The 13,423-nt window shown below is 38.8% G+C and overlaps 1 protein-coding gene across 1 annotated transcript; it reads right to left on the reverse strand.

Moving 5' to 3' along the window:
* Positions 1-572: 572 nt before the first annotated feature.
* ppp6c (protein phosphatase 6, catalytic subunit) lies at positions 573-13,349 on the reverse strand. Its single transcript, XM_052036865.1, has 7 exons — positions 13,065-13,349; positions 6,576-6,671; positions 5,742-5,807; positions 5,036-5,177; positions 4,777-4,856; positions 1,814-2,023; positions 573-1,069 (listed from the first exon to the last, which is right to left on the reverse strand). Exons 1-7 carry the CDS (start codon positions 13,137-13,139, stop codon positions 821-823), a joined length of 918 nt encoding a protein of 305 aa, XP_051892825.1. The 5' UTR covers positions 13,140-13,349; the 3' UTR covers positions 573-820.
* Between the last annotated feature and the right edge of the window lie 74 nt (positions 13,350-13,423).

Raw genomic sequence — 13,423 nt, forward strand, 5'->3', positions numbered from 1 at the left:
TGCCAGGACTCACTAATCACAACTGTGCAAAAAGGCAATCTGGTCAAATTAGAGGAAAAGATTCAATGCCATCTTCCCCCCCCCCCACCCCCCCACCCCCGATATGAAGGGGGGTTCGGTAGATAGTCAAGACCTTCAAAAAAGCAAAAACCCTCGAGATTGCCTGACGACTAAGAAAGATTAACAAACCCAAGACAGATTAGATTTGTTAATTACTTCAATACTGTTGATAAATTAGTCAGTTATGAAGCTTAAAATATTCAGATATTAACACCAGAAAACATATTAAAGAGTCTAAATATAAATGTTCTAAAAACAGTATCAAATAACTTGCACCACTGAATGCTAAATTTGCACATTAAATAGTCTAAGTACTAGGCTTCATGCTTCAGCATACAAATTACTCTTCTGTAATAACACCACACTCCCAAAAATTTAAGATCACATTAACCGATTAAAATTCAGAAAGGGCAGTAAACATTCCTTAATAATAAAGCAGTTTATTTCCAATATTTTAACCTATGAGAGTTGTCGTTACCATATTACTATATTAAAATACAATGAAATTTGAAAACTGATCAATACAATTATTTTAATGTACAAATTTAATTACTGGAGCACATAAATCAGCTTCTCAATATCTGATAGCATTAAAAACAAGAAGGCAGCCCTTTAGACCACTTTATTCAATTTAGCACTTAAAATTTGATAGAATGGTTGAAATTCTACATCTTGAAATCTTGTCTACACAACACAATGTTACAGTCCATTGTGCACACTATTTTAAGAAAAAACAGACCAAAAACAAAATATATATTTTTTAAAGGAAATAGGGTGTTGTTGTTCTTGGTGGAATTACACGCTCTGAATCTGGAACTGCCCGAAATAGCTTTGGCTCCCTTGAGTTTACGTTGTTGAAGACCATGATTGATGCAATATTTCCACAGCGGTAGCAATAGTTTGGAGCAGACCATACAGTCACCAACTTTTCATCAAACATGAATTTATATCCTTCATGAACTAGCTGATGTGCCCGACAGATTAGTTTCAAGTTGTTGATGTGGACAAACTACAAGACAAAAAGGTTTCCAAATAAAAAAAAGTTAAAATCTATTAAAAATTTGCCCATATATGACTGAAATACCAAAGTTAAACAGTAGAGAAAAAGCACAGCTCAATTTAGAATTCATTACTAAGCAAAAAGAAAGCTTGGAGAGGCCATTTGAGACCAAGGTGCATGCAGGTTATGAAGATCAAGGTACATTTAGCAAAATTACATTCTGCAGCAGAGGTTTTCCAACAAGTACCCTATACACATCACCCAAAAGGCTAAACGAAAGCTAACATCTTATTCAGGATAACAGCAAGGGTGTGCATAATTCATTTACAACCTCAACCTGGGGAGAAAATGGCAAAGGGCAGGGTAAAACAAATCATTGTCCACTAGTCTTTCATCATTCTAAAAACATGTGCCATAAAAATGAGCAAATTCCAAACCCTTTTGTTGTGAAACTCAAAATACCTTCACTGGACAACCTTTAAATAGTCAGGTCTTCCAAATTCAAACAAAATCCAAGTCACCAAAAGAATGCTGGTATCAAAGGAATTATATGAAGATAGAGATACAAACAAAATATGGAATGGTGGAACATTAAGTACAAAACTATGATAGTATCTTGGTCAAACGTGACAATTAATACCAATTTTCTTTAAGTATACAGAAAGAACCTAGTGTCCCACTACCACCTAAAATACAGATTCCTTAACTCATCGACACAGAAGCACTTTGAGAGTATGTCATTTGACAGCTTACCTCATTGGTAACCTTTGCTCCAAAGAGCCAGCCTGCTCCTCGAGGGCTGATAGCCCAGGTATCCACATCTTCAGGATCTGACCATACTAGATCACAGAAGGCTCCTTTATGTGGGATCTCCTGGTTACGCTCTATGGTTCGAATTTGATCTAGAGTTTTGATATCAGGAGAAAGTCCACCATGCACACACAATATTTGTTCATCTATCAACTGAGATGAAAAAAAAAAACAAAAATTGACAAATTGAAGTTAATTTGCTCCCAAGTTCAGTTTTCCTGCAAAATTTCAAAAACAGACAATACAAAAGCCACTATTCAACTTGCTATATCTGTAGTAGAACTTCACTACAGGAGTCCAAAACCAGTCCTTCTCCCCCTCTCCTCCAGAGTCCCAAATCTCCTTTTGCTTCAAAGTTCAGTCCAATTCTTATTTTAAGAAAAAAAGGTTCCATTAGAACTTTTAAAACTCATTAAGTCTAAAAAACCAAATTTTACAAGTTAATTGATTTTGTTTTGGTATACATTGCAAATTCTTTTTTAAGAATATAATTTTCAGGCAATTATGTACTTGAATTTCTAGTTCTCCTGATTTATCCACATCCTTAAGCATATTTTCATTGAAGGCAAGTTCCCATTTCTGGTGTTCCTTCCAAAATGCACAGCCTCCCCCATCTTGCTACCTGCCTGCCACCCTATTAGACTGGAGTGGTACAGATGATTTTGCAAGAAGATCTCATTGTTTGCCAAATGTCCTCTTTTGTTATGCAACTGCGATTTTGCAACTTGTATCCAAGAACAGTCATTTAAAAATTTATTTTGCATACACATACAAAATAGTCAACTTGAAAGTGACCCATAGGTCGTAACATTTCCAACCTCCTTTTTATATCCAGAACAACATACATTTATCAACCTACCAAGGCCATGCTGTTTATTTCCTTTTAAACCAGGCTACTAAATTTATCTCTCATAAGCCCCCCAGAGTATCATTAAAAACAACTTGCATTATGTAATGCCTTTAATATAGAAAAACATTCAAGACACTCAAGGAACACGAGGGGGGAAAAAGAAAGTGTTTGTCGTGCCAAGGGAGGAAATGAAAATACAAGATCTGAAAAACAGGAAGATTTCAGAGCACATTTGGTAAAGCTGCATGTGGAGGGACACCCAGAGCATAGGCACTAAGTTGTGAGGAGGACTTGGTTGGAAGTGAGGTTCAGGTAGTATAAAGAACACAAGGTTGGATAGGAAGATGTTGAGAAGGAAGATTTATTAAACTAAAATTTGAGGTATTGGGGGACTTTGAACCTACATATGTTAGTAAGGACATTGGCAATATTTCAATTAGCTTTCCAAGCCCTTCCTCTTCTGTACTTTCCAGGGTTCACAACAACTAAAAAGCTGGAAATTTTAGCTCCATCCCTAAAAGTTATTTTAATATAAAACACAAATTGAGACCTATAGTTCTAACAATATTAGTTTGCTTAACTTTTAATTTCAGAATTATGTATTGCATAATATAAAACAGACATTCCATTCAGTGGAACGTTTAAAAGTGGGCCAAATCACCTTTCTAAAAAGCACGATTTTCCATTCTGGATTCAAAAGGTGGCGAGATCATTGACTCCCCAAAAGCAGCAAATATAAACAGTATAAACTTGCTCAATGTTGTCAAACACATCACCCACAGACCACATGGCTAACTGAGAACCCTAGTGCATTTTAAGTAAATAAAATATTAAAGAGAACATTGTTTTGTATACTACCACAGTACATGCATGATATATGTGTGTGTACACTAACATTGTGCCAAAATGGCCAAACAGAAAATGAGCAAATGTATAATTACTACAAGTGCCTTACTTCATTGGCTAAGTCAGTGGTTGCACTGATGAGCCAAGTAAATACATCTTCATGAAGTAACTGTGTCTACATTATGAGCAAGTGCATGGAAGGCTTTAAGTTGGCACATGTGGGCTAAAATAGTATCACTTTGCCATACCAATTACAATGGCTGTGCACCATCATAGCTTATTAATCACTTGACATATTATTGGAATTTCTGGACATGGATACCATAAGGCAGATTTTTCAGTCATTCCATTAAGCACTCTGGAATTCTCCCCCAATGCTACATCTCTCCTCAACTTAAAAGCTCTTAATCCAGTTCACCCACTGAGCTTTATTAATTTCTGTTTGTATCTTTCCTCTTCAGTCTATACTCTCCCAACTTTTCCAAGTACACTTTATGACATTACTGACATCATACAATTAGAAAGAGCAGCAAGACACAAGTTAGTTGCAAGGTTAACTCATATCAGACATCCAGGTGTATCACAAACATTCCTGTACATTCAATATTTGCTCTGCCTTTATAATGTAATCATGTTTAAAGATAATGTAATCATGTTTAAAGTGCTCAGTGAGAATACCACATTGAATATAAAGTAATGAAGGTGTATACTCCAGTTACAGGAGGGATTTACTGAAAAGATGCCCAATCTTAAATGGAGGTTCCTGGTACTGCAGCTCTAAATACATGCCAGTTGTAACAGTACAGTATTACCAGGTCTTCAAACCACCTATTAAGGGCTATTAAAAAAGATTTAGCATTATGAATATGAAAATTTTAATCATGGAGCAGAAAGAAACAAATGGAACCACAATTCCATTGTGTGGGTCGGTGGGTAAGAAAATTCAAAGTAAAGGCAAGTTACTAAAGCCAACAAATGCATTTTGGCATCATGCAACTTTCTGAACCCGCGCAAAATTGACATCTCTGCCACTGTGGTCCAAAAGGCCTGTTCCTGTACTGTATTATTCTATGTGCTTTGAACCATGCTCAGAAATTCCAGGAATTTTGGTTCCTCATACGAGGCAGTGCCCTCTAGTGTTAATAAGTCTTTTGTACAGGGATGCTAACCTTGCATTGAACAGTACATCACAAAACAAGTATCTACTTACAGCTGCTACTGTGAGCATGTCGAAGACTTTGGTACAGTACCGCCAAGCATTAGCATTTCCATATTTTGTTTGGCATTCATCTGTTAAAGCAAACCAGCTTTAGTTTTTTTTTAAAATGGAACTTTCAAAATACTGAATTTGACAAAAAAATTGATGAAGAATTTCCTTGTTTCCACCCCCTGCGCCCCCCCCAACCCCCAAGCAGGGAAGGTAATTTCTTCAAAACTTTACAACTTTAAAGTAGGTACTAATTAATTACCATAGAACCCGTAGACTTGAGTGATCTGCCTGCTTTCATGATTTCCTCTGAGGAGTGTAATGCGATCAGGCCATTTTGCCTTCAATGCGAGGAGGTAGGTAAAAGTTTCAAGACTATAATACCCTCTGTCCACAAAGTCACCCTGTTTTAAAATGGTAAAGATGTTAGTATTACAATTGATTTAAAAAATATTGGATGCAAATAATTTATCCCGTGTGTCAGTGGAAGCAGATGGGACTGAAAAACAGGCAACACTGCTCCTGATATAAATGTTACTGCATAATATTGATAGGCAGCTATTATATCTAATAATCCTAACATAACAAACCCAAAGTTCAGAACTTAAACTTAAATGAAAATAAAATTCTGGAAGTAGTGAGGTTTGGCAGCACTTGTTGGGGGTGGGGTAAAAGAGATGTTTCTCTCTCCACAGATGTCCAACCCAAACACTTGCAGCATTTTCTGTTTTATCTCAGGTTTCCAGTCCATGTAATATTTTGCTTTATAAGAAAGTAATTTGGATCTTCACTTCTGATTTTCAGGTATATATTGCATAGGCCTTTTTCTCCCCTCTCAATACAGGTGTTTTCTCATTTCATAAAAGCCTTGTTTGCATGAATGCATTACCAATTTTATGAAGATATAGAATTAACCCTCAAGGTCAGACCTGCAACTGAATCAAAACTCAAGGAATTCACACACTTACCATGAAAATATAATTTGTGTCGGGAACCTGTCCTCCAGTTCTAAACAGCTCACCCAAGTCATAAAACTGGAAAAGCATTTAAAATATACTTGTCAATTTGCAGTTGGGCTTGAACATTTTGTACATTCCAAACAGAAAATCTATCCCAAAAGCACAGGGAACCATCGGATATACAGTGCACATTAGTTCTGTACATAATTTCTTTGTCCAGAAGCTTCACGTTACCACATGCTCAAACTAACTGCACACACACAATGGTAGCTTTTCACATCTGAAGAAAACCTGCAAACACATTCTCTTGGGTTCATTTGGTTACTCTTGAAATACTAGTGCAAGAATACACTAAAATACAATTTGTGCTGTGAAATATGGAGGAAGTCATTTATTTTTAACAAGTTGTGTATTGTGCTCTTGTAACTCTGTTCAAACGGCATAAAGGAATGCAAAGTAAGGAGCAAGAGCGCAAAACTATTTGGAGTTGGGGAAAATTGTCCTATTAAGGAACTGCAGGAACTCTTCTAGAATATACATACCCCAAAATGGAAAACATGTCGTTCCCAAGCACCAATTTCTTTACGATGAACATAAAATATCAGAAATGGGTTTGAACAAAATCAACTTTAGTCAAGCAAAATAACATTTAAAAAAAAACAAGGCTGCAGCTACCATTGGTCCTTCCTGTCTAACCCACAACGAAAAGCAAAGTCTCAATTGATATTTAAGAATCAGATTTAAAGGATAACTGACAATTATTAAGCAACTATGCATTTCTGATTTGGAGTCTGGGATAGCTGACTTCAAGAAAGATTAAATCTCCAAACAATGTAAATTTACCTGCCCATGTATGTCGCCACAGACTGTAACAGGTGTAGACACTGGCTGGACATTAGACTCTTCCAAAAGCAAGTCACATACGTAGTCGCAGAGTCGCTAAACAAAAAAAATTAATAAAGTTTGTATCTCCAATTTCCAAGGAAACTTTATTAAAAAGGCTTCAAAGGAAGTCACTAGTCATCCAATGTAAATTTGAGTATTAGAGTTTAACTCACTAATGGTGTGCATTACACACAAGTTATAAAGCCAAAACACGTCATTCTCTTTAGAACGGATAAAAACATCAATTTGAGACTTGAGGGTAGTTGTGTTGATATTCTTTAATGGTCTGCTTTAAGACAATTTCTTGACTTAGTAAAAGATCAACAAGGCTTAAACTGCAGCCTTCTAATGTCCCACATTCAGTTCTCTAAAAAAAAATGAACGAACGAATTAAAAATGTGTTCTAAAATACATGGTGACATTTTATCCACAGCAGGATATCATACACTTATTAGTTTGAGCAAATGGCTCCCTTTGAAAAATATGTCATGATTTTAAAGCTCTCTTGCTTGTTTACAAACCCATCCATGGCTTGTCCCTCCCCCTCTCTAATCTCTGGCCTTACCTCCAAAAATATCTACACTCATCCACTTCAATCCTCACCTCCTAAATTACCATAGAATTGTACAGCACAGAAACAGGCACTTTTGGCCCAGCTCGTCTATGCCAGCCGTGATGCCCATCTATGCTAATCCCATTTGCCTGCATTAGGCCCACTTGTTCGAGACTCTTGCCCTTAAAAAGACTGATCCTCTGTGCCCCTTCATTTTATAAACATCTGCAAGGTCACCCCCCACCCCAGCCTCCTATGTTCCAGTGAGAATAAACCCATCACCTCCAAGCTTAATGTCTCCACAACAGTAACAATGCTTTCAGCTCCAGAAATCTATCCAAAACCCTCTATTTCTCTCTTCTATGGCATGCCTTAGAACTCATGCTTGATTAAACAGTTGGTCATCTGCCCCAAAATCTCCTTGTGACCTGATGTCAAATTTTGTTTGATAATAATTCTCAAGTTCCTTGGGACATTTTGCCATTTTAAAAAGGTACTACACACAAAAACAGGCCATCATTGTTAAATTAAGATTGTAATAACTGATGTGGAATGACTCCTATAATCTTCACAACTAACCAATCTGCATTCAGACCCACGGATCACAATACAAAACCCTAAAACAGAAGGCAAATAGAAATAAAGTTCCCTTAAAAATAAAAATCCTCATCTTCAATCTGTCAAAAGACTTCACTTTAAAATTAATTTCTTCCAAAACATTGTTTATGTAAAAAACACAATCTGTGCACTAGAATTAATGATCCAATGTGAACAAATTATTTGAGTTTAAAATTTATCAGAGGAATCAAAGAATCACAAATTTATGCAACAGAAGGCCACCAGTCAGTTGTGCCCTTGCTGGGAAAGAGGGCTAGTCTGGCCATTCCTACTTAGTCTGTCACCTTTCAGGTCACCACACATCCAACTAGTTTTTTTAAAAAAGTGTTATTAGGGTTTCAGGCAGCAAATTCCAGACCCCCAACACTCAATAAAAAAAAGTTTCTCCTCTATTTCCTTCCAAACCTTCAACTAATTATTCTTAATCTGTGTCCCCTTTTTTTTAAGCCCGGCTAAAGGAAATAGTTTCTTCTTGATCACATTATCCAGGCACTTGTACACACCCTTCCCCTACTAACAGAGCATTTTTTTAAAAAAGTTTACTCAACATTAATAACCTGAGTTAAAAAGAAATAGATAAGAAATATTTCCCTATTTCTTAGGAGAAAAGGTCACAAAAATGTCCCTGAAACGCTCATGGGAAGGTATCTAGTCTTAAAGTACATGCTGCCTGTAACAAAATACATCACTTGTCAGACCATTCAGCTAATAAAGCAAGCAGGTCCCAGAATCACTCCCTTAAAATTTAAAATTCTTGACCTCAGTGCAGGAACAGGGAAGGGTCACTCTCGTTTGTTTTCAGTGTTATGTTAAACAAAGGGTCATGGTTCATGGTACATAGGGTATTCAGCAGTTACCACTGGGGATAATTCACCACTGAGAGGAGAGATCTGGAATGGTTGTACTGTAGTCACTCAAAGCAATTTAGCTAATACTTGCCTTACCCCAGCACATCACTGTAAAAAAAAAGTTAAGTTGCAATGAATTCATCATTTTTCTTGCAAATTAGTCATAATATGGATGTATTTTGCAGTGCCTCCTAATCTCAAAGTATAATTTTTGAATAAGCAAATCGCCTAGATACAATGTAAATACAAAGTCACACACACACACACACAAAGATAAACTATAAACCAGCCCAAATTATCTATTGAATAAATTTTGTTTTATTAGCTAGATTAGCTTATGGGGTAATAAAAACTTTTCTTCTACACAGAAATGCAAAGTGAACTATATCACTTTTTACACTATTCCCATTTCTCAGAGATTAAAAGCAGAAGAATAAACAAACTACATATCAAAATGAAAAGATAGTCAGCATCATTGCAATGAGATTTCGAAAATGTAAGCTTAAGTTCTGCTGAATATTAGGCCACAAGCAAATAAGATTAAAACTGAAGATATTTGCATTTAAAACATTATTTAAAAAATTGTTAAATTCTTCCTGTATCTTCATCTTTGATATTCCTCTTGGGACTTGTTAAATTGCAATAACTTCTGTTGATTGCTGCAGTAAAATTTAGCAAAGCCAAGTTGTTGGAAACTCAGATGAAACTATAGGTGCTGGAATCTGGAGCAAAATACAAATTTCTGGAGGGACTCTGTTTAAGCAGCATCTGTGGTGGCAAAGAGATGATCGAGGTTTCTGGTCCTGCATCTGGACTGAGGAGTGTGTGGGGGGGGGGGGGGGGGGGGGGAGTCAGTATAAAGAAGTGAGAGGGAGGGCCAAGACAGGGGCTGGCAGGCAATAGGTGGAACCAGGTGAGGATGGAGATGATGGAAAGTAATCTCAAATCTCTCTCCCCTGCCACCCTCCCCTCCAATCACCCAGTTTCACTCCCCTCCCAAATGGCTCCACCTGCCCATCATCCCTTCCTTATCTGGTTCCACTTGTCACCATCCTTACCCATCAGATTCCAGCATCTGCAGCCTTGTTTCCACCTCCACCCAACACCTAGCTCCTTCTGCCCCCTTCCCCCCTCTTACTTAACACCCACAGTCCTGACTCCATCCCACCACCCCCCCAATTCTGCCCATCATCACCTTCCTTACTTGGTTCCATTGTTGCCTGCCAGTCCTCGTCTCACGTCTCCCTCTAACCTCTCCTCTACACTCTTCAGTCCTGATGTTAAATACAACACAGTATTCATTTTCGAGATCTGGGATCACTAGCAGGATCAGCATTTATTGCCCATCCCCAATTGCCCTGAAGGTCTTCTCGAACTGCTGCAGTCCTGGTGAAGTATTCCCAGTGCTGTTGGATAGGGAATTCCAGAAATTAGGCCCAGCAACAATGAAAGACTTGATACCTTTCTAAGTCAGGATAGTGGGTGGCTTGGAGGAATAAACATAAAATGCACCAGAAGTCCAAAATGATGGAAATACACAACATTCCCAGCATCTCTTCACCCGAAACGTCAGTAATTATAAACTCCTTTGCCTGCCTCGAGCTCGCTTTTGGCTAACATTCATTTCTTGACATCACCACCACGTCAAAAACACCTATAAAATGTTCAGAGAAAGTGATCTAGATGCTGTTTGCATCTGTGCAACATGCCTTAAAAATAAAGTCCACGTGTTACTACAACAAACAGTTAAATGTAATCAATGCCATGCACCATTAGTTTATTTGACAACCCACAAGTTGTTACAAATTAATTTATGTCAAATTGATTTAGAAAACTCCACCCTTCTGAACATGTCAAACCATCTTCAGGTCTGGTCTAGAGTCAATAGAAACAGCCTACAGCATGACTAAGTGAATTTTATAGAGCTTTGCCAGGGAAAACCGGTCTCACCTAAACAGACAATCATATGCACCAAGGAACCAAGTGATGTTAAGTTTCTGACAAATCCAACACTGCTGTAACTGATTCTGATTGCTGCAGCTATTTAGTAAATCCCTGGATGAACAGCAAAATTAAAAAAGCTACAGGAAGAATACAACTCCCACAGCCTTAGTTTAGAGATGGTAGTCATACAAAAACTTGGAAAACTAAAAATCTCCTGAATTTCGGCAGGCTTGCAGAATTTACAACAAATGTGATGTTTCCACATTTTAACAGATTCCCACTTCCAACAAAACCTTGACTATGCAACTTACAAATAACAGAAGCAGCAAACCATATTTGAAGATTTCCACATCTTTGGAAAATGAAGTTTGGTCACTTGTAAGCTGCACAATCATCTCAACGGTTTAGCAGGAATCCAGGGAAGAAGGAAAAGGGACATACAAAGTTAAAACATACACAAAGGGACAGATTTAAAAAAACAACTGATCCATTGAGCCTGATCCCTTGTCCCTAACCCATGCCACCACACTAGAACATGTTGGATGGACAACAGAAAAAGCAGCACAAAGCCAGGAAGTTATGCTAAACATTTACATAACATTAGATTGGTTCCATTGAGAATACTGTATCCAATTCTAGCCCTATACTTTGGGAAGGATATGAAGGTTTCAGAAAAATACAGAAGACTCTTACAAGGATGTGTATAGGAATGAGGGATTACTGCTAAATGGATAGAAGAACTGGTGTGCTTTTCAAGAGGTGAAATGATTGAAGTATTTATGAAAAAAAAACCTCAAAGGTGGAAATGAGAAATAAATAAAGCTAAAATTTCTACTGACTGAATGGCCAGTAACCACACTTAATACATACAAGCTAATTGGATTAAGAACCAGAAATCACACGAGGAAAACTTTTTCCTATGGAACAAATTATAAGGATTTGGAGTGCACTGCCTAGTGAGGTAGTGGATTCAGTTTCAATAGTAAGGAATTGAATAAATATGCAAGGAGAAAAACATTGCAAGAATATGGGCAAATATATCTGGAATGCTTTTTCAAAGAGCTGGTACAAATTTAAGCAAGCCAGAAGAACCCATGTGCTCTGTGATTCCACAAGCTACATATGGCTATTGGGAATCTAGAAGTGCTTACTGGAATTTCAGACAAAAGTATTAAATGAGTGTCATTAAGCACATGACCACAATGCTAATTCACATGCTACAGAAAAGGCACATCATTTTTATGTGCTTTTGTTTCACCACGAGAAGCAAAGTGCACATAATTTTTGATTAATTCATAATTGTTTTATTTCCTTGGTTACTAAATGGTGGTCTGATGAAAGTTAAGTAAATTGAGTATATGTATAGATTTTTTTCCACCAGAATCAGAGTACATAGGCTAAAGCAGTGTTACTATAACCAAGCCTATGCTAATTAGTAATTTCTATTGGACAATACTAGGCTAGGTGTCAGGAAATACTCTTAGTCATCACCCACCCAGAGAGAATTAGAAAAATATCAACATTGCTGCTAAAAACAATTTGCAGATTTCTTTTTCTCTAAATTGAGATACACTTCTTATTCATCTTCTCCTGGACGTGATATGGTAATAGACGGAATACAACCACAGAGAGCAATCAAAAAAGTACAAAAGCCTTGACAAAACCAGTTATTAAAATATACCTATGCATTAAGCCAACAAAAAGTGTTTCCCCCCTCAGTTTGAAGGACTTTGAGATGTTCTACCACGTTAAATGCAAGAGGCAGATGTTGATGTTCGTTTGTGATCCCCCTCCCCCAAAAAATCAATATTTAAATCATGTTATCCTGTGTTATTTTTAATGTGGCAAGAATTCTTCCTGACAACGTTTCTGAAGAAGTGAAACATCACCACAAATCAACTTTGAAAGCCTTCCAGCCCACAGAACATTAATGGAATTTCTGCAACGGATGCAGCACACAGCAGAAAGTCGATCCATCTCAAAAAGTGATCGACATCAAGAGTGAACGCCTCTGGTACGCAGCGGAATGAAAAGCTCCAAAGCGCCTCGCAGCTAAACTTAAAACCTCCAGGCCATCCCAAAATAAAAACGGCATCCCTCCTCATCTCCCCTCGCCACAGCAGACGCCACACAACTGTTACTATCGCAATCATGACTTCCTGTTATCTTCGGAGACGCCAGTTCAGACGGGGGAGCTGTTCATTGGCGCTACCCCCCGACCAGTGGGGGTGGGCGGTGTTTTCATTCTGGGTTAAGCCCAGGACCACGATTAACGGTCGGCACAGAGAGCCAGCTGCCCCACGTTCGACTTTAACCACATCTGAGTGGACGCACAGCCTCTGCACCGGGAGGAAAGGCCCCCAGATACCAGGCAGAGCCTCAATTTGACAGCTCGCACAAGTTTACCCGCCAGCCAAGGCGGACGAGGCCGATCGGGAAGCCGGGCACAGAGTTAAAGAAGGGGGACAGGCGGCGGCTCGTTACCTTCAGGTCATTCTCCGGGAGGTATTTGCACTGCCGAGCGATCTCCACGTACTTGTCCAGGTCCAGAGGCGCCATTTTGGGACACTGACTGAACGGGGCCCCGGGCCGGTGACGCGCTTCCGGTCCTCCCAGCTCCTGGCCGCCGCTCTCCGGTCCTCCCGACTCCCGGCCGCCGGTCCTCCCAGCTCCCGGTCCTCCCGACTCCCGGCCGCCGCTCTGCGGCCCTCTCGCCGACCGATCGAAGGCTCGGCAGTGGCCGGCTGCCCCCTTTTCAGTACCCACCCTGTTTCCGCACGTCACGCCGAACTCTCATTGGCTCCTGGCTGGCGAGCTGATTGGTCGCCGCGGGCGGGTGGGTG

This window comes from Pristis pectinata, chromosome 23, assembly GCF_009764475.1.
Source record: "Pristis pectinata isolate sPriPec2 chromosome 23, sPriPec2.1.pri, whole genome shotgun sequence".
NCBI lineage: Eukaryota > Metazoa > Chordata > Chondrichthyes > Rhinopristiformes > Pristidae > Pristis > Pristis pectinata.